The sequence below is a fragment of the Schistocerca gregaria genome, chromosome 6 (assembly GCF_023897955.1).
Source record: "Schistocerca gregaria isolate iqSchGreg1 chromosome 6, iqSchGreg1.2, whole genome shotgun sequence".
NCBI classification, from domain to species: domain Eukaryota; kingdom Metazoa; phylum Arthropoda; class Insecta; order Orthoptera; family Acrididae; genus Schistocerca; species Schistocerca gregaria.
In genome coordinates this window covers 35,470,109-35,490,802 of record NC_064925.1, presented here as the reverse complement: position 1 = coordinate 35,490,802, position 20,694 = coordinate 35,470,109, and the positions used below count along the sequence as shown (strand labels likewise).

The following is a 20,694-nucleotide window of genomic DNA, read 5'->3' as shown; positions in this document are numbered from 1 at the left end:
TAGGTTTCGACTTTATTTTATGTTGCTTCATTTATTTTTAAACATTTACAATTAAACAGAATTAATAATTAAACAGCAGAAAAAAGTTTGTTTCTGTACTTTTATTTATAGTTCCAAAACATTCTGTAAGAATCATGCTCAATTATACAGGTCCAAAATTTGAGTGATATGGACTTTCAGTTCCTTGTCCAGTTTATCATTCTGAATGTGCTTTTGTATTACGGGTGCCACTCTTCTATCATGGTTCATTACCCAGTACACTGAATTACCTAGATATTTTTTTGCTTCAAGAGTGTTCTCTGTGCCAGTGATTGTAATGTATGCCAGATTATCTGAAAAAATATTCACAAAATATTACTCACTGCACAATTAATAAGAAAAAAATTGAGTGATAATTTGTCCCACAAAATATAAATCTATGAGAGAAACGTAAAACAAATACTTTTCTCTTGAATGAAACAGCACAACAAACAGAAAGTGAGGACAAAATTTTCGTATCAGTAAGATGATTATGATGCACCTGTTGTGTGAATGAGCAATTTATTTGCTTTAAAACACATTTTGGGAAGACATACTTCCATTATCAAGTGCTACAAACAAGGAACACACAACTCATTATTTTAATCAATGGGAAGTCCAGTATGGAACAGAACCAATATGGAAAGTTTGCTACTCACCATATAGTGAAGACACTGAGTTACTGACAGGCACAACAAAAAGACTGCTATATATTTAAACTTTTGGCCAAAAGGCCTTCTTCCATAATAGAGAAAACACACACACACACACACACACACACACACACATATATTTCTGTCATTCTTTTTCTCTGTGCCTGTTTGGGACTGAATGCCTCCTCTATATGGCGAGTAGCAATCTACTGAATCATCATTTCGCAAAGTAACATATATAATAGATAGTTTTCTATTTTGTCCATGTGGCATTCCATACCTTAAAATTCTTGTGCTAATATACAGAGTTAAAAACATGCAAGCAGCAAAACTGCATTGTCAAACACACTTGAATCTCCATTATACATCCCACTGTATAACATTGCTAATTATTGTAAATAAAATAGAAAGAAACTTCCACATGGGAAAAATATATTAAAAACAAAGATTCCAAGACTTACCAAGCGGGAAAGCGCTGGCAGACAGGCACGTGAACAAAACACACAAACACACACACAGAATTACTAGCTTTCGCAACCGATGGTTGCTTCTTCAGGAAGGAGAGGGAAAGACGAAAGGATGTGGGTTTTAAGGGAGAGGGTAAGGAGTCATTCCAATCCCGGGAGCGGAAAGACTTCCCTTAGGGGAAAAAAAGGACAGATGTACACTCGCGCACACACACATATATCCATCCGCACATACACAGACACAAGCAGACATATTTAAAGGCCTAATTTTTGCTAATTATTGACAGCACTTAACCCTCTTACTGAATTCTATTCACTGGCTATCAGTCAACAGTCATTCCCCATCAAAGATTGTAATACCTTGCTACAGGATGCCAACCAATGATTCAGCTGTCCAGTCAAAGACCTTTGAACAGCTGTCGTATAGCACACAGACCAACAGAATGTGTAAAATTATCTTATATCCTTATGAATTATGTTACAACTCTTTTAACTTTGAATCATTTATTTTTACTGCTCGCAAAATGAAATAGTTAAGATTTTGTAAGAATATTTTATGCTAGTGTGGCCGCGGTGGTCAAGTGAGTAGAGCGCTAGAGGTTCCTAGATCAATCCTGAATATGGGTGGGGATTTTTCCTCGTTCTAGTCCCTCTGGGACAGCCCCATGTCTACTCAGCCTGGTATCAAATGATTACTGGAGGTAAAAGGCGGCCGGAGAAATGGGCCTGAACTGGCTAAACAAGATCGGAAATGTAAATCTCATCTCTTTCAACTCCTTGGAGATGGTCTCTTGGTATATGCAAAAGATAAGGTAACCTCTTGATTTTGTGGACATCTCTGTGCAATTGCTAGTCAACTATTGTTGAGAAAACAACAGTTAATTGTGAAATTTAATGCAACAAATGATATGCCAGTTAATCTTTTTCTAAAGTTTGATAAATGGATTCAAGATTTATGTTCGACTAAATCTACTATCAAAGATATCAACATTGTGTGCAACCTACTTTTAATGATGCCTGCAGAATACAATGAAGTGGTTATTGTAATCAATGGAAACACTCTCTCGCAAAGAAAGACTTTACGCTGAGTGGAGGGAGGGGGGGGGGGGGGGGGGGCAATCAGATGCCAACAAGGGGAACTCATACAACTTCACTGGTCAATGTTGTGAAAAGCCTGGTCACAAAAGGGCTTACTGAAGTGTGAAGTTACCAAACAAGAACTCGGGAACCAGCAAACATCAAGGAGGAAGATGGTTTTTGTTTTGCAGCATCACGTGAGTACCAATCAATGAACAACATAAATTGGTTCTTGGACTGGAGCAACGGAAAACTTAATTAAATGGTTTTAGCATCATGTTTGAAAAAGCTTACGGTTTAAACAAAAAAGGAAAGAAACTATTGCCACTGCAAATAGGAACGAATCTCAGTTATATTTTTAAATTTTTTGCAATGTAAAGCCTTGTCATCTGCTTCATCTGAATCTCATGTGAAACTGTGGCACAGAAGATTAGGCCATTTGAGTTACGATAGTACTAAACGCCTCCAGTCACATGTTGACAGTATGGAATTGGACACACCAACAATCCCCACCAGTCGATGCTAAGATTATGTCAAAGAAGAACAATTACAGCTGTCATACTGTCACAGTCATCTCGAGTTGATCCACAGTGACCTGTGTCGGCCAACGTCACTGTAATCATTTGACAAAAAGAAGTATATCCTCGTCAGAGACTTTATACATTTCGCAGTGGCCTAAGCACTGGAATTGAAGTTGGAGGTACTCGCTACCTGAAGATGTTTTGTGCCGTGGCTATTCAATTTGAAAATCACACGATGATTGTGAACACGTATCGAATGAGTTGAAGCACCTTTTGAAGAACAAAGAATGCAGTTTGAGTTTAAAATCAGATATAGTCCTCAGAAAATGGTGGAGGAAATGAACAGAATTCTTATTGAGAAAGCTCATCGTTTGCTACTTCAATGTAAATTAAATAAGACTTTTGGTCAGAAACGGTTTGTACTGCTCTGAACTGTGGCTCTGGAAGGAAAGGTTCCTGTAGCTTTGTGGTACAATGGGAAAGCTAACTTGAGGAAGCTGAGAGTATTTGGATGCACTACTTATCTACTGGTACCACAGGAACCAGGGAAGTTTGGCAAGCAAGTTCTTGAAGTACTACTTCACTGGCTACTGTCCTATTGACTGCAGACTTTAATGTCAGAGGAAGGAAAAATAGCTAAAGGAAGGAATATTGTTTTCTATGAAGGAAGATTTAACTTTGATAGTGCACTGATTGAGGACTGGATTCCAGAACGTGTACAGGGATAATCAGAGAAGGAACACAAAGGTGATAACAAAAGAGACTTTACCGAAGAAAGTGTTAAGTCAAATAATGGGAGTCACAAAAGAACTGGCATACCAGAACTGACCGATGACAGAGAGGAACTGAAAAGGAAACTGTTAGATGTTCTACCAGGAAAAGAGGAACCTTCTGAAATACCTGGATGAGTATGCTGTTCGTGCACTGAAAGCTGAATCGTCTATCAATGCTGAATTGAAAAGCTACAAGGAAACTGCAGCTTGTGAAGGTAAGAAATACTGGTTTAAAGCTAAAGTGGATGAAACTGACTCTATAAAGGAAAACAAGACTTGGACCATTGTTAAATTACCCCCTGGAAGGAAGGCCAATGGTAGTAAGTGGGTATTCAAATTGGAGGAGGACAAGGATGGAAATATCGTAAGACATAAGGCTAGACTTTTGGGTGCCAGGAGTTCACAGAAAAAAAGATTTGGCTGTGCGGAAACATATGCACCAGTGGCTCAACCTGCAACTGTTAGAATAATGCAAGTTACTGCAATCCAGCAAGGACTGGTTCTCACTTATGCTTTTCTTCAAGGATTGCTCTAGGAGGAAATATACACAGTTATTCTTGAAGGAGTGGCTATTCCTCAAGAACTGAAAGACAACTGGTTTGGTTTGCAAGTTACAGGAATCTTTAAACAGCTTAAAGCAAGCACCACTCGCATAGAATCATTCTATTCACACATTCCTTATTTCTTAAGATTCACTCAGTCAGAAGCAGATAAATTTCTTTACTGTACGATTTTAAAGGAACTTCTCATTTACATTGTGATCTATTCTGATGACAGGAAATAACAGAGAGGAAATGGTCAGAGTGAAATTTGATTTAAAATACAAGTTTAAAATAAAGTAACTGAGAGAACTGCAACCATACTTGGGAATTGAGATTCTAAGGAACAAAGGAGATACATATCTGAGCCAAACGTTGTATTTGAAGAGTTTGTAAGATTGATACAACATACAAGATGGTCAAGACAACTACAGATGTTAGACTGGGCATAAAGGAGAGAAAAAGGATCAATAAGCTATGCAAAGTGTCAACTGGATGTTTGATGCACGCAATGACAGCACCAAGACCAGATTTGTGTGCTGTGGTCAACTTCTTGGGCTGATATCAAAACAATCCATCAGAAGAACTCTGAAGATGCTGGAAAAGAGTTTAGAGCGATATTAAGGGAACCACTGATAATAAATGACATTATTGAAAAGGGAATCAAGGAGTTCTTCTGGCCTATGCCATGCAAACTGGAACAAGAAGGAAGATCTGTTACTATTTTTGATGACACAGTCTGTTGGGCAACAAAGAAACAGATTAGTGTTGCTTTGTCTTCTACAGAGGGAGAATATGTAGCTCTGCCAACAACTGCTGCTGAGTTACTCTAGCTGAAATACTTGCTGGACAATATTCAAATTCCACTCCAGCTATCACATCGTAATCACTTCTGTACATGGTTACTGAAGAAATGAGAATATCACTGGTTGAGGAACACGAACATTAAGATATATGTTTGTGCGTCAACTTCACCACTGCAAAAACATCACTGCCGAGTGTGAACATTTGGAGGACCCGATTGCAGGCATACTAAACACTTACCAGCCCTTAGATTCACTGCTTTGAGAACCTTGTTGGGTTTATCTTAATTTCTCTTAATATTAAATGTAAAATCATTATGGTGAGGAGGGGTGTTAAGATTGCAGTTTAATAATTATATCTGTGACTTACATCGAGTAATTTCACAGATTTAAAAACATAAATACTTGCTGCCATTTTTCATTGCTCAATTATTTGTTCAGTTTGATAAAATCAACTTTTAACATTTTGTGAGTGTTATTTAAGAGTGAGAAACTGAAAATTTGTCAGTTCTGATTTAATTCTCTGTACAGGCAGTGTGTTAGATGCCTCTGTTTAACTTCCAATCCACAGTGAGTCAATAAATAGGTGTCTTACAGTTCAATGGTCAGAACTCTTTCTTTTCATGGCACTGCTGTCCGCTTAATGACTAATGCATCCTACGAGCCCAACTCTTGCCTGTAGCTTTTGTTTTTAAGTCCTATTTTTCGAACTAGGAGAGAGAAAATGCTAATGAAGTACACACAAAACTACATTATGAATTGCTGGTAGATGTTTAGTTAACAGTTGGCAGAATGTGTCAGAGTTTACAATAGAGACCGAGACCGCACACAATTAAAAGGAGCTAAGAAGCGTAAATCTCATTTCTAAGCCACAATGAGTTTCTGGCTATCCAATGATTTCAGTGTGTCCATTTTTTCCTATTTCTTAATCTGATAAAGTCACTAGTACACAATGCCTGGCTGCTGTGTCCAGCATTTTCGTGGCCAAGTAAATGATGAAGCAATTGCTGGTTCATTATAGGTTCTACACAGGACTCATTGTCAAAGAATAGTACTCTCACTGCACGGCCTCTCTGACACCCCACAGCAGCTGGCTCCTTTTGTCATTCCATCTGCTCACCCTACAGACAGGGAGTTATCTGCTTCCTGCACCTCCCCCCCCCCCCCCCTCCAACTTCAAAACAGTGTGTTTCTGACATGTAGCAAAGGGAAGGAAAGACAACAGTGCCTTAAAAATAAGTAATTAGAACCTCTAAGAAAACTGGACAAGTCAAGGGGGCACAGCCTCACCATCAGAATATCACACGGAGATGCCAGTACTCGACATTCAAGATTATTCACAAAAGGAAGTCAAGTGGTTGTCAATGATAACTAAGGCTTGAGCTTTTCCAGTTGCTGGAAAGATAGTCTTGTCACTTGTAATGCAAAGAAATGAATAATTATCACAGAAACTAAGAAGAGAACTTAAAAAAAATGAGAGAACTTGAGGAATGTGAAGATTATCCATAAAAGCTTGGAAATGATCCACCGGATAGTTGCACACATTAGCACACCACTTCTGGGATTTGGGGAATCATGCCAGCACTCAATCAGATCTGCCCAGCAGGTTAATGATGAGTGCTGTTGTGCCAGCCATTCTGAATGTGATTTTTAGGCAGTTTCCCACATCCAACTAGACGGATACCCAGATTCGCACACTTTTGCATGCAATTATGCTATTAGCTCATGGTCTTGTGGTAGCATTCTTGCTTCCCGCGCATGGGGTCCCAGGTTCGATTCCTGGCAGGGTCAGGGATTTTTCCTGCTTCGAGACGACTAGGTGGTGGTGCATCATCATCATCATCATCATCATCATCATCATCCTCATCATCATCCATCCATCCCCATTACAGTCAGAAGAAGGCAATGGCAAACCACCTCCGCTAAGACCTTGCCTAGTAAGGCGGTGCGGGTTTCCCGCATCGTCCCCTACACTCCATGGAGTATGGAACTTCATCATCATAATCATGGTACGCAAATTCCATCCACGAGGAGGAAAGAGTCAGCAGCAACAGAAGGTCATCTGTAGTAATAGGACAACAGGCTGGTTTTAACTTTCTTTCTGTTCAAGCAGTCTCTGACAGTTTTGTCAAACAATGGAAAAACCAGGAGCTAATCATGAAAATATTATGAAAAGCATAGATTGCTACTCACCACATAGTGGAGATGTTTAATTGCAGACAGGCACAACAAAAAGACTGCTAAACAAGTAAGCTTTTCGCCAAAAGGTCTACTTCTGAAATAGACAACACACACACACACACACACACACACACACACACACACACACACACACACACCACATCATGTGTTTTTTTCTGCTATTTCAGAAGAAGGCCTTTTAGCTGAAAGCTTACTTGTTTAGCAGTCTTTTTGTTGTGCCTGCCTGCAACTCAACATCTCTAGTATATGGAGAGTAGCAATCTTAATCATTTTCATAATATTGACAGTTATGTCAGTTATATGAATTATATGAATGTTTTCACTCGGTCTCCAGGTTTGAGTGGTTCCATTTACATACTTTTTCATTCTTTTTGGTTATAAAGAAACCAAGACTAGGGTTGCCAACATTTTTTTTGACATGTATCTAATTTCAAAGAGAGGTACATAGCAAGTATATTTCTAAAAATGATGCATTTTGAAACTTCATGTATTTCTTTGCTTGAATGTGATTTTTTCATAATTCTGGCATTAACATTTCACTGCTATGGGCCTGTTTACATGGCCTGCTACGCAGTTCTCCATGTGTTGTGGAGGTGTATACGCACTCTGCTTTTAGTTTCCTAGAGGGCTATGGATATCTGAATGTGTCCTGAGCCACCAAACTCTCACTGCTGTGGACATGTTTTTGCCATATCCCAGTGAACAAAAAAGGTTTCAATATCTTGACTTGTTTACAAGATATGACAATTTGTATGACCGCATGATTCGCGATGCACAAGGATGTAAATGGCCATATCACACACAACCTTCCTTTGAATATAATACCAAATAACTCGAGAATGAAATGGGATATTGTTCTACTCTCAATTTTAAACAAAATTCCGATATCTTATGTACATTTCATTCACTGCAAGCTAAAATCAACCTCACACTATGTGTTTTTACCTCTGCAAGATCTTTAAAATTTCATGCAATATTTTACTTAAATTGATTCAGCACACTAACCATGGGATTAACGAAAAGAAAGTCAGTCCCTTATGAAGTGAAGATATGCAAATATAACATTTTTTCACCTAACAGTTTTCTTAAGAACAGATGATATCTATTTCAAAGCATCTGGCAAGTCTGCATGGGCAGAACTGGGCACATCATGCCCGACTATCCATTGGGTATAAAACACAATAACTCGTGAACAAAATGAGATATAGTTCTGCTCTCAATTTTAAATCAAATTTCAAATCTTACCCACATTTCATTCACTGCAGTGCAAGCTGAGATCAACCATAAGCAAAATTTATGCAATGCATTTTTACCTCTGAAAAATCTTTAAAATTTCAATCAAAATTTTACTTAATTTACTTACAGTGTAGTTTGTATTATGAATAACAAAAATAAACTCAGTTCTTTATCGAGTGAAGATATCACACTGAAAGATGCGCAGAAATTAATTTTTTACCCAATACTTTTTGAAAAATTTGATGCTAAGTATTTCATATAGGCTGGAACGCCATCTCCCAGTACAGGTACCAGCATTTGGCAACCAGTACAGCCATAACAAAAACACAGAATACAAACAGCACTTATCTAGCAGAGAAAGGGTTAAATATGGATTTTTGGTTGGTTTGAAAAAGTGAATAACTGCTGCTACATTATAAATTTATGTTTGAAGAAACAATCAATTTCTTTTTAATTTAAGTTTCTCAAAGCTCGGTCTCTCTCTCCCCAATGGCTCAAACTTGTCACCAATAATTCCTTTGGTAAATGTTAAGATGACTTAAACAGAAAGCATTTAAGATATATTTCTTTTATTGTTTAGTGGCTTAATCACTTGTTTTTTAAGCATGTCAGTTTGCAAGAAATATTTCCCATTGTGCATTAATTTCCTTAGAATTTCTTTAATTAATATAGTTTCAAAATATGAATCCCCTTTGCAGATATGGTGTGTCACATTTAATTTATCTCTAGTATTCCTTTTTACCCAGTCATACGAGTTCTCCCATTTCCATGACCAGTATGTATTTCAGCATTTTGATCAAGACAAAGTTCGCTATGAACATGTACAAAGAACTGAACTACACTGTCAAGTCATATTATACTGGCTACATGCCAATAGCCTAAATAACCACCTCTCGCAGTGCGGACTGTCGCGAGATATGCAGTAAGAGAGTCAATGAGGTTCGAGAAGGTACCGACGTGGGTGCGGAACCGTGCTGACCCTAGTGCTGTGGCCAGCTGCACTAGGTCTCTCAGCAAACATCAGGGTCACGAACAGCCTGAATGAGGTGGTCCCACACATTCCTGATTGGGATTAAATCTGGGGAGTTTGGTGGCAAGAGGAGTATGGTAAACCTCTACCAGTCCTCTTCGAACCACACATGTACACGGCAAGCTGTGTAAAATGTTGCATAATCCTGCTCGTGGATGCCATTGTGCCGAGGAGAAACACACTGCTTGTAGGGGTGCACATGGTCCCCAAGAATAGATCAATACTTATGTTAATCCCTCATGCCTACCAGAATGACAAAATCACCCAGGGAATGGCCTCTGGCCTGGATCCTTCTGGCAATTGTTGTAGGGTGTTTGCCTTCAGATGTTTCAGAGCCTACAAACCGACATGCATCTGACTAAGACAGCATAAAATGTAATTCATCTGGAAAAGGTCAGCTTTTGTCTCTGAATGAACATCCAATCGGGGGAATGGTGGACAAATTCCAGTCTTCATCGCAGATGGAAAACAGTCACTATGCGTGCTTGAAGCAGACACCTGCTGCGGAGTCCCGTACACAACAATGTTCATGATGAGTCGTTGAGGAGACACTGTTGGTGACCCCTTAGTTATCTGGGCAGTCAGTTGCTCAACATTGCACGTCTATTCGACTGTACACATCTCTGCAGTTTTCATTCGCCCGACATCTATGGCCCGTGTTACACCAGTTACCTCGGCACTGGTTTTGAATTTGCTTCGGCATCAGTTTTGGTTAGTGCCATTTTGCCATGCATGGTATATTTTAACCACAGTGGCATACAAACAGTTTACAAACTTAGCCGTTTCAAAAATTTTCTCACCCTTGACCCGAAAACCAATGACCGTGTCTTTGTCGACATCAGATAAATCACTCCATTTCCACATTATGATTGTTCATGCCTGTGAAATACTATAGCTACAAGATTGTAAAATTTAAACAAGTTTTTTTGTGCATGGGTACGGTTTGGACATATGTAGCTGCCAACTTAATTTTCTGCACGATACATTTACTTTCTACACAAATAAATCGCTGAATAAGTGTTAAATATTCGTTTCACATTAATGTACATCATAAGGACCTTCCAGTAAAACAGAATGCAATCAGTCGCTAAAATTTATCAATGTTCATTTCTTCTTTATGTACTCCTAAGGGAAATTTTATGCTCAACTTTGAACCCCAATGATACATCAGCTTAGTTAGTTAACATGTTACACTTGGAAAGACTTAATCCACAGCAATATACTAATCAAAATAAACAACCATGTGCACAAAAGAAATTTAATTTCTTTACTGTTGGTGCTGTGATCATGTGATCATATGGTTCACAGTGTCTCCGCAGAAACATTTTGCTGTGAGCCTCTTAATGCTGACACCTGCAAATAACTCAATACATGTAACTTTCTGAAGAAGGGCACTAAGTGCCCAAAACTGTTCAAAAAATTAAATTTCTTTTGTGCAACTGGTTGCTTATTATTTTGTCACATAAAACTACAGTTGCTGAGGATGGATAAAATGCTAAAAATATTAACCACAAATGATAAAAACGCTGGTTTCACTAAGAAGAACGAGTGGATATCCAGCCAACTAAAGTACTGGAAAGTGGTTTCAGCTGAAAGAATGAATACATGGTTCCACCAACATAACAAATACAGACTGATGTCACTTCAAAAGAAATAAGGAGTAATTCAGTCAATATTCAAAACTAAACTAAACTGAACTGATTGTTTTTACTCAGTTGTTTGCACAGACAGTTTCACTTGACAGAATAAATGACTAATCCACCTGATACATAAATCTACAACTGAAGTAGTCAGTTGTTTCCAACAACTGACTGAATTGACTGTTTTCACTTGGCTGTTTCTGTCATCAGCAATTCAGGCACCCTCCACCAGAACCATCACCAAATCCAATAATTAACATGCTAACACCATGAAGACATGGGATAAATGCCAAGAAAAAAAATGAAGAAACTTCATAAAAGGTTGGAAATCTAAGACTGATAGCAGGATGTTTATTAATGACAGATAAATGCTGAAGATCACATGCAGATAAAAGAAACACAAATGGTGTAAACAGATGCAATAGAAAACTGACGTGCCTACATAAATATGATAGTCTTGTGTGAGGAGATTCAGTCACAACATGCGGGCAAGTCCCTGTAGTTTCAACAGTTGCAGTAGTAGTACTAGTTTTGTTGTTTTTGTTGTTGTTGGGAAGAATGTTATTAACTATAGTAACTATTTTATTTGAAAAATAAAAGTACCAAAATACTCAAGTACATAATAATCTATGAATATGAACTGAAAAGCAGCTACTTAATTTAACTGAGGAGGTAACAGGGTTGTTACTAAAGTTCCGTTGGCACAGGCATCACAATAGCAACATGATTGCTCATTATACAGTATGCATATCTAGATTTTATGATTTCTTTGTCAATGTATGGCTTGAATCATTCCACACCCCGACTGTTTTCCTTGATGGAATCTACAGAGAAAGACGAATGGATTGTATCCCAGAAAGTTTTGTATTCATAAGTGTAATGCCATATATTTCTTTATAATGGATGGTAATGGCAATTCATATTATTCAAAAATGGTCATGAGACAAGTGTACAAAGCAACTTGAAAACAACATTTTGGGTTCCAGCAACCACATAATTTATAGGAAAGAAACTGTATTAAATTCTGCATGAAATTTGAGAGAAATTATAATGATACAAATTCAAACCCTCTTCTTCTACTTATATTATTGCTTGCACTCTGAAATGTAGGCAGATTACTAAGCCTGCCATTTTTCTTCCAACTCCTAACAAGTCATCCCTTTATCCCATTACCCAGGGAAAGGCAGTTGTGTTCCAATAGTTTGAAAATATGAGTTGTTAACACCCCATTTCATTTCAGCTTTCTTTTCTGACTGTTTCTCATTCAGAACAAAAACAAATTCTGAAAACAATAAATAAACTATTGTTTGTTATTGCCAGTCTCTTCATAATTTATATTGTATTTTGCTGACTATTCATCCTATCCTTCAGTATGTGCGGCACAGATTTTCATCTCCAATTTTCTTTTTTCCAGTACACAAATGATTTTGAGCTGACAAGTTGAACCATCATGGCATGTGTCCATAATCTCATAATCCAGTTACGTGAAAGATAGTGTGAATTGAGAGTCACATATATTACATGTGTTATATATAAAATATCATCGGCTTAGAATGAAACCATCTTATAAGTAATAATTGAGATCCAAGGTTTTTTACGTAATAATTATTCTGTAAAAAAATTTGTATCTCAACTATCAGTATGCTGATGGGAGGTGCTGTGTTCAGTGAGGAAAACAAGAAACCATGTATACTGCTAGGTGAGCATGTTAAATGAAAAAAACCATGCACAAGAAGTTTGTTTTATGTGTTTTAATAATTTGCAGCAGTTTTCAACAGCCAGGCATACATTTATCGCCACTAGGTATGTACAATTCTATTTCTATTTATCTTTACATTAATATCTTAATCAATATACCCGAATAATTTTATTTCAAAATGCTACAATTATAAATGAAAACCAAGTATAAAGGTTATGTCAGATAGAATGCAAAACTCATTAACTCAAAACCAGTTTACTTCACCTCTTGTTAAATTTGTGCTTTCTGAGATAGATTTTCATTATAAGCCGATGATGTGTATTTAAGCTGATTTCCAATGGACGTGAAATGAAACAGCAGTAAAATTACAGAGAGAAACGAATGCTAGTTGTACTAACATGACATAGTATTTCAACATCAGTCACAGAGTAGCTCTGACACTAAAATACCACAGTAAAACCAGTGAACGAAGTAGACTTACCGATTATTTTGTGAATCTTATGACATAACTGCTCAAGCAAAAGAACATTCTTCTGGGATAACAACTGATGGACAGCTTGAACAACTTTGTAAGGAACATGCTCTTTGCATAACTCATCAGGTAACAGACAAATCCACTTCTTGAATGATGGACTCCTGAGGAAGAAAAATACTTGGTTTATTATTGCCTGCACAATGGAAAAAGTAGAAAAAAAAGAAAGAAGTAACGTAAAAATGAAACGTGAACTGAATTTTTGTCAGTTCCGTAAACTACATGTATTGAAGGTGTGAATTAGGAAATTTTATGAAAGCTCACCATTTTCATTTTCAAAGTGTGGTATTTTTTATTTAATAGGCAGCATCACTTTAATGATAATGGCATAAGCAAATTCCACAAATTATCCTCATTCACAGGGGTACTAAGCTGGGACCATGCTCTGTTTAAAAATTTGACTTTCATTTTGAAACGTCGTATTAAATCATTATCCCAGAGGATCACGGTCACATTGTTTCATATTTACTGTCTATGCATCTGTATTTATTGTTTTATTGTACAAAAGGTAATGCACACGTGATACTGACACATTGTGTGATCACAGCTGTGCCCTTTCCTTTCTTAATTTGAATGCCCCATTGCATATGAGGAGTACTGATGTACAATTGAGAGTGGCGGAGAAAGTCCAGCAACAATTTTAGGTCACACGAAATGAGAAGTGAGTGAAATTATTTTTTGTTTTTTCTCTCCATACACACACATTGCCTACAGGCCTATTTCAGTCACTGTCTCAATGGTCAGTAATGACCGCAGTGTGGCATAAAAAGTTAGTGCCAGCAAGGAATAAATGATTGGCAAAACTTGCCATTGCTGGTTAATGACCTATGTGTTTTCTTTCTGCTCGAAACACAACAGGAGACAGCAGCTTCCCACATGAAAAGAACAAGGACATTCCACAGTGCAGAAGTGGAATCTGTGTCAATATTGTACACACATCTACTATAGGAGTATATTTTGAAAACTGAAAGTCAAAATTAAGGGTTCACAGATAATGAGCAACTGAATAGGTTCAAGATGGGCCACACCGTGCTCCTACATGGAGCCCTTTTACAGGACTGTCAACAGTTTTTGGATGTGAAAAAGGTGATAAAAGTGACAAAATTTAGCAAACAAGGGACTAACTTTATTTAACATATGCTGACATTTACTTAAAAAATAACATTATTGATATAAGTAGAGAAATATTCCACACCAAAAAGGCTAGATAAGATCATAAGTAACTGTTTAAAAACAAGAATAAATCATTTCCTTAACTTTTTTTCTAATAACTGTCAAATGTGACATGCTTAATACTTATTTTATCTTCCTGGACTGTATAAGGGGAATATCAAACTTCTATGTACTGCACCGTTATCAACAGTAAATGTACAACTTTGGATGTTGTTTGCTAACTAATTACATAAGTTGTGTACAGTTTACAAACTTTCCACCATTATTAATAAACACTTTAGCTCATAATGTAAGTCATGTACTGTAAAGAGATAAAATAAAAAACAAGCTTGTAATTGCATAGAAAATTAGATTGGAGTAATTAATGTTTTTAATTCTTTGATTTTTTGTTATAAATGATGTTATAAATGCATTTTTTCTTTTATTAAATCTAGACTGGAGAGCATCTGCATCTTTTTTCTGATTCTAAACTACTTTCTGGACCTGAAGAGCAGCTGTCGACATGGCCTGGGCAAACCTTGCTTTTTAAAAGTCTTTCTTTTGTAAGGAAGCCACAAGCCTCACTAGTATCAGAGCTTATTAGCTGCGATCAGTTTCCCTGTGCCTGCTGTCATTTTTAAGTATTTCTTCACATGATGAAAACACTCTTCCCCCCCTTCAAGTTTATGTTGACTTTCTTCTTTCTGAACTGCTATTTTTTCCTCTTCATATTTTTGTTTTTCCCTTTCTTCTTCTAGATAGTTCTGGTATTTGTTGTATGCTCTATGCACCAAAGAAATCAGCTTTTTGGTCATAGGTAGTTTCTCTGGTTCATTGTCATCGAATATTATTTTACCTTTTACTGTCATAACTGCAGTGACGTTTTTTCTGAGTGATGCCTGTGTTCTGTAAGATATCGTCTTGATGGAAAGCAACTAATTTACACCCTCAGCAATCCCATGAGACAGAGCTGGAGCTGCTGCCACCACTCTACTTGTCCATGACATTTCGCTTGAACTTTTGCTGGTTTCTAACTGGAGAAGCCTCCTTCCATCCACCAGCTGATCACAGTCAGTATCCTGAGGTAATATTTTTGAGATGTTTACAATGTCACTGACACTTTCTGCTGATGTTCTGTTACATGGATGAAGACACCAGAAATGCTGCAGATTCCTTGACCCTGCCAGCTTGGTTTTATGAACATATATACAGGCCTTAGTAAAATGCTTCTTAACATGAGCCAAGAACTGAAGGTGGTTCTTTCCAGATACCTGCTTGAGAGGTGCTGTCAGAAGCTGAACAATGTGCCTGCCACCGTTTTCTTCTTAGCTAGAATAAAATGCACGAAGTATTTTTTGACACCATCCCATTGCTGAAGCACTCTCTCTGCAACCGCTTGCGGGGTTAACCATCTGGATGGGCTACGCTTTATTAAATGAAGCCTAGGCAATCCCTGTGAAAGCTGCTACTGTTCAGAGAAGATGATGAACTGCACAATGCAGCTGTAATATGAAGCTGTTGTGGTGCCATTTTTGTACAAAATAACTGTTTATGCCTTGATGAAACTGCATGTTGGTTCACTGCCTGAAACCTCTTCTTTTCCACATTTATGACGATATCACACACTACACAAAACACTTCATGATCACCATTTTTCTGTCCACTCAGACACCTTGACTCCTGTTTCATTCTCTCTTGAAAACTAGTTGCTTCTAACAAAACATATGCCCACTTTACTTGGGATGATGGTTCAAATAGCTCTGAGCACTATGGGACTTAACTTCTGAGGTCATCAGTCCCCTAGAACTTAGAACTACTTAAACCTAACTGACCTAAGGACATCACACACATCCATGCCCGAGGCAGAATTCGAACCTGCGACCACAGGGGTCGTGCGGTTCCGGACTGTAGCACCTAGAACTGCTCGGCCACCCGGCTGGCACTTGGGATCATGCACCGAGGCAGGAGGTTATTGTGGAAGAAGATACAACAACTGGGAAGTCTGATGTCAACTCTCACAAGACCATGGGGTGTAAACAAAAGGTTAGTCAGAAATCAGAAAACAGGAGTGGTGCCATATGGACAACAGACCTTTTCAATTGACCCCAATATCAACACTCAGTCGAGATGACATCGTGGACTGGTGAACAATGCACTGTTGCTGTGGAGGAGTTTTACAACGCAGTGGCAGCTATGTGGGTGTGCAACGTGTATTTTCTGCTCTATATAATCATACAGAGGGTCTATACAAGGGTGATGTACTTGACGACAATATTATGGAAATGGAAGAGGATGCAGATGAAGATGAAATGGGAGATACGATACTGCGTGAACAGTGTGACAGAGCACTGAAAGACCCGAGTTGAAACAAGGCCCCCGGAGTAGACAACATTCCACTGGAACTACTGATGGCCTTGGGAGAGCCAGTCCTGAAAAAACTCTACCATCTGGTGCGCAAGATGTATGAGACAGGCGAAATACCCTTCAAATGGAAAAACTAATCCACGGAGAAGAAACAAAAACTCTGAGGTTTGCCGATGACATTATAATTCTGTCAGAGACAGCAAAGGACTTGGAAGAACAGTTGAATGGAATGAACAGTGTCTTGAAAGGAGGATATAAGATGAACATCAACAAAAGCACAACGAGGATAATGGAATGTAGTCGAATTAAGTCGGGTGATGCTGAGGGAATTAGATTAGGAAATGAGACACTTAAAGTAGTAAAGGAGTTTTGCTATTTGGGGAGCAAAATAACTGATGATGGTCGAAGTAGAGAGGATATAAAATGCAGACTGGCAAAGGCAAGGAAAGCGTTTCTGAAGAAGAGAGATTTGTTAACATCGAGTATAGATTTAAGTGTCAGGAAGTCATTTCTGAAAGTATTTGTATGTGGTGCTACAGAAGAATGCTGAAGATTAGATGGGTATATCACATAACTAATGAGGAAGTATTGAATAGGATTGGGGAGAAGAGAAGTTTGTGGCACAACTTGACCAGAAGAAGGGATTGGTTGGTAGGACATGTTCTGAGGCATCAAGGGATCACCAATTTGGTATTGGAGGGCAGCGTGGAGGGTAAAAATCGTAGAGGGAGACCAAGAGATGACTACACTAAGTAGATTCAGAAGGATGTAGGTTGCAGTAGGTACTGGGAGATGAAGCAGCTTGTACAGGATAGAGTAGCATGGAAAGCTGCATCAAACCAGTCTCAGGACTGAAGACCGCAACAACAACAACGGAAAAACTTGTAGAAGCTGACCTCGGGGAAGATCAGTTTGGATTCCATAGAAATGTTGGAATACATGAGGCAATAATGTCCCTACAACTTATCTTAGAAGCTAGATTAAGGAAGAGCAACCTACGTTTCTAGCATTTGTCGACTTAGAGAAAGCTTTTGACAATGTTGATTGGAATACTCTCTTTCAAATTCTGAAGGTAGCAGGGGTAAAATATAGGGAGTGAAAGGCTATTTACAATTTGTACAGAAACCAGATGGCAGTTATAAGAGTCAAGGGACATGAAAGGGAAGCAGTGGTTGGGAAGGGAGTGAGACAGGGTTGTAGTCTCTCCCCGATGTTATTCAATCTGTATATTGAGCAAGCAGTGAAGGAAACAAAAGAAAAATTCGGAGTAGGTATTAAAATCCATGGAGAAGAAATAAGAATGTTGAGGTTTGCCGATGACACCATAATTCTGTCAGAGACAGCAAAGGACTTGGAAGAGCAGTTAAACGGAATGGACAGTGCCTTGAGAGGAGTATATAAGATGAACATCAACAAAAGCACAACGAGGATAATGGAATGTAGTTGAATAAAGACGGGTGATGCTGAGGGAATTAGATTAGGAAATGAGACAATTAAAGTAGTAAAGGAATTTTGCTATTTGGGGAGCAAAATAACTGATGATGGTCGAAGTAGAGAGGATATAAAATGTAGACTGGCAATGGCAAGGAAAGCGTTTCTGAAGAAGAGAAATTTGTTAACATCGAGTATAGATTTAAGTGTCAGGAAGTCATTTCTGAAAGTATTTGTATGGAGTGTAGCCATGTATGGAAGTGAAACATGGACGATAAATAGCTTGGACAGGAAGAGAATAGAAGCTTTCGAAATGTGGTGCTACAGAAGAATGCTGAAGATTAGATGGGTTCATCATATAATTAATGAGGAAGTATTGAATAGGATTGGAGAGAAGAGAAGTTTGTGGCACAACTCGACCAGAAGAAGGGATCGGTTGGTAGGACATGTTCTGAGGCGTCAAGGGATCACCAATTTAGTATTAGAGGGCAGCGTGGAGGGTAAAAATCGTAGAGGGAGACCAAGAGATGACTACACTAAGCAGATTCAGAAGGATGTAGGTTGCAGTAGGTACTGGGAGATGAAGAAGCTTGCACAAGATAGAGTAGCATGGAGAGCTGCATCAAACCAGTCTCAGGACTGAAGACCACAACAACAACAACAACAACAACAACATAATCGTGAACATCATGCCCCACGCCAGTCAGCACATACTATAAAAAGTCTGAATACAGAACTTTGAGGTAAATGGGTGACATACTGAGAAAGAGATGTGGAAGTGTAAAACACAAGTGCACACCGGAGAACGTTGCTTGAGTAGAAGAAGCCTCCAGCCCAAGTCCCACCAATCTGCAAGCAAGCACACACTGCAACCTGACATATCAAATGGCGGGGTGTGGCTAATATTGTATGAGGAACTGCAATACCACCTCTACGAGGCAAGGCCACATGCAAAATCTCAAGGCATTCTATTAACGTGCTAAAGAACATCTTTCCTGATCTCCAAGATCCCCTGAACTATCAGCATATGATTTTCTCCATTGGGGTAATTTGATATCTCAGATATTCTAGTGTGACCCACTACACAGCATCCAGGACTTGAAGGATCAAATTTGGGAGGAGGTTAATCAAATCTCAGTGCCAGTCTTGCAAGATAAGACGTCTTACTTCCATAAATAACAGATTATGAGCATGAAGGAATATGGCGGCCATTTATGTGGTGTCATTTTTAATTACTGGGCATTTTAATTGCTAGCATTCTAAATTATTGTAGTGTTTCTTTTATATTGCTCTGAATAAATTTGTATCTCTGGTTGTGGTTTGAAAATCACCTGTAAGCATTTTCCTTCTCTGCCAAAAAGCTACACAAACCACCTCAGATTGCAGAAAAAGTGACTAAAAGTGATTTATAACAAGAAAAAGTAACTCAATGATACAAAGTGAATTCAGGTGATGAAAGTGACTTGTTGGCAGCAATGCCTTTTGTTTTCGAAACATTACTATCATGAAAAGTCACTAATTCACATTATTAGAAGCAAGTTGTGATGGTAAGCATTCACCACTCAAGAAAAGGATTTCTGTTGTGACTCGCCAATCTTTCAAAGTGCCGCCGTGCAGTTACACGCATCCTCTACAATGCGGCACTGTCTGCCAGCAGCAGTGCTGCTCTAAGTGGCCAGCTAGCCAGCGGCCCCTAAACTTGGACTCAGTTATGATTTGACTGTTAAAGTGTACACTGGAAACTGTCGCTGCGATCGATGCCCTTCCTTGCCCTACATCTGTTAAGGAACTGCAGGCCTTCTTGGGGAAAATAGCATACTATTACAAGTTTTTACCGTCTGCTGCTTTGGTGGCTCAGCCGTTGCATCGTTTGTTGTCACGGACGCCTCTCAAAATGGGGTCAGTGCAGTCCTTGCGCACCATTTTTTTTGACAGTTCTGAACAACCCATGGCTTATGCCTCCAAACTGCTCACGGATGACCAACAAAAGTATTCTCAAATTGAAAAAGAAGCTTTGGCCATTATTTACGCTCTTCATAAGTTTGGAGTTGTTATCTATGGATACAAATTTCATCTTGTTATGGATCACAAACCACTTGTTTACTTGTTTCAGCCATCAACGTCACTTTCTGACAAGGCTGCACACCGCTTCCAGCGTTGGACTCTTTACTTGCCTCGTTTCAATTATGAGATTCATTTCTGGCCGACGGCTCAACATGCGAATGCTGATGCACTATGTCGCCTTCCCATGGGTCCTGATCTGGCATTCGATAGCGACGAACTTTTGTGTTTCCACCTGGATGTTGCCGAGTGGCAGGTTGTGGATGGGTTCCTATCACCGGGGTACCGGCTGGCGGCTGCTACGAGTTCTGACCCTACCCTCTCCCGGGTTTTACGCTGTATTCAGAAGGGCTGGACAGATTGTCCGTCTGCTAAGACTTCTGATCTGTTGCGGAACTATTACGCTTTGCGTTACCGCCTCACGGCTAGGGATGGTGTTATCCTCCTTTCCACCGAAAATGCTTCGCCGCGTGTTGTGGTACCTCCGTCTTTGCGT

The 20,694-nt window shown here is 38.7% G+C and overlaps 1 protein-coding gene across 3 annotated transcripts in view; it reads right to left on the bottom strand.

Annotated features, from left to right (window-relative positions):
* Nucleotides 1–20,694, bottom strand: part of LOC126279124 (testis-expressed protein 10 homolog) — a 202,738-nt gene continuing 182,044 nt past the window's right edge. For all 3 annotated transcript variants that reach the window (XM_049979607.1, XM_049979606.1, XM_049979605.1), the window contains exons 9-10: nucleotides 13,140–13,294; nucleotides 1–332 (exon numbers count right to left, since the gene is read on the bottom strand). In XM_049979607.1, coding sequence (XP_049835564.1) covers nucleotides 139–332; nucleotides 13,140–13,294 — 349 coding nt within the window. In that variant the 3' untranslated portion in view covers nucleotides 1–138. The remainder of the gene's footprint in view (nucleotides 333–13,139; nucleotides 13,295–20,694) is intronic.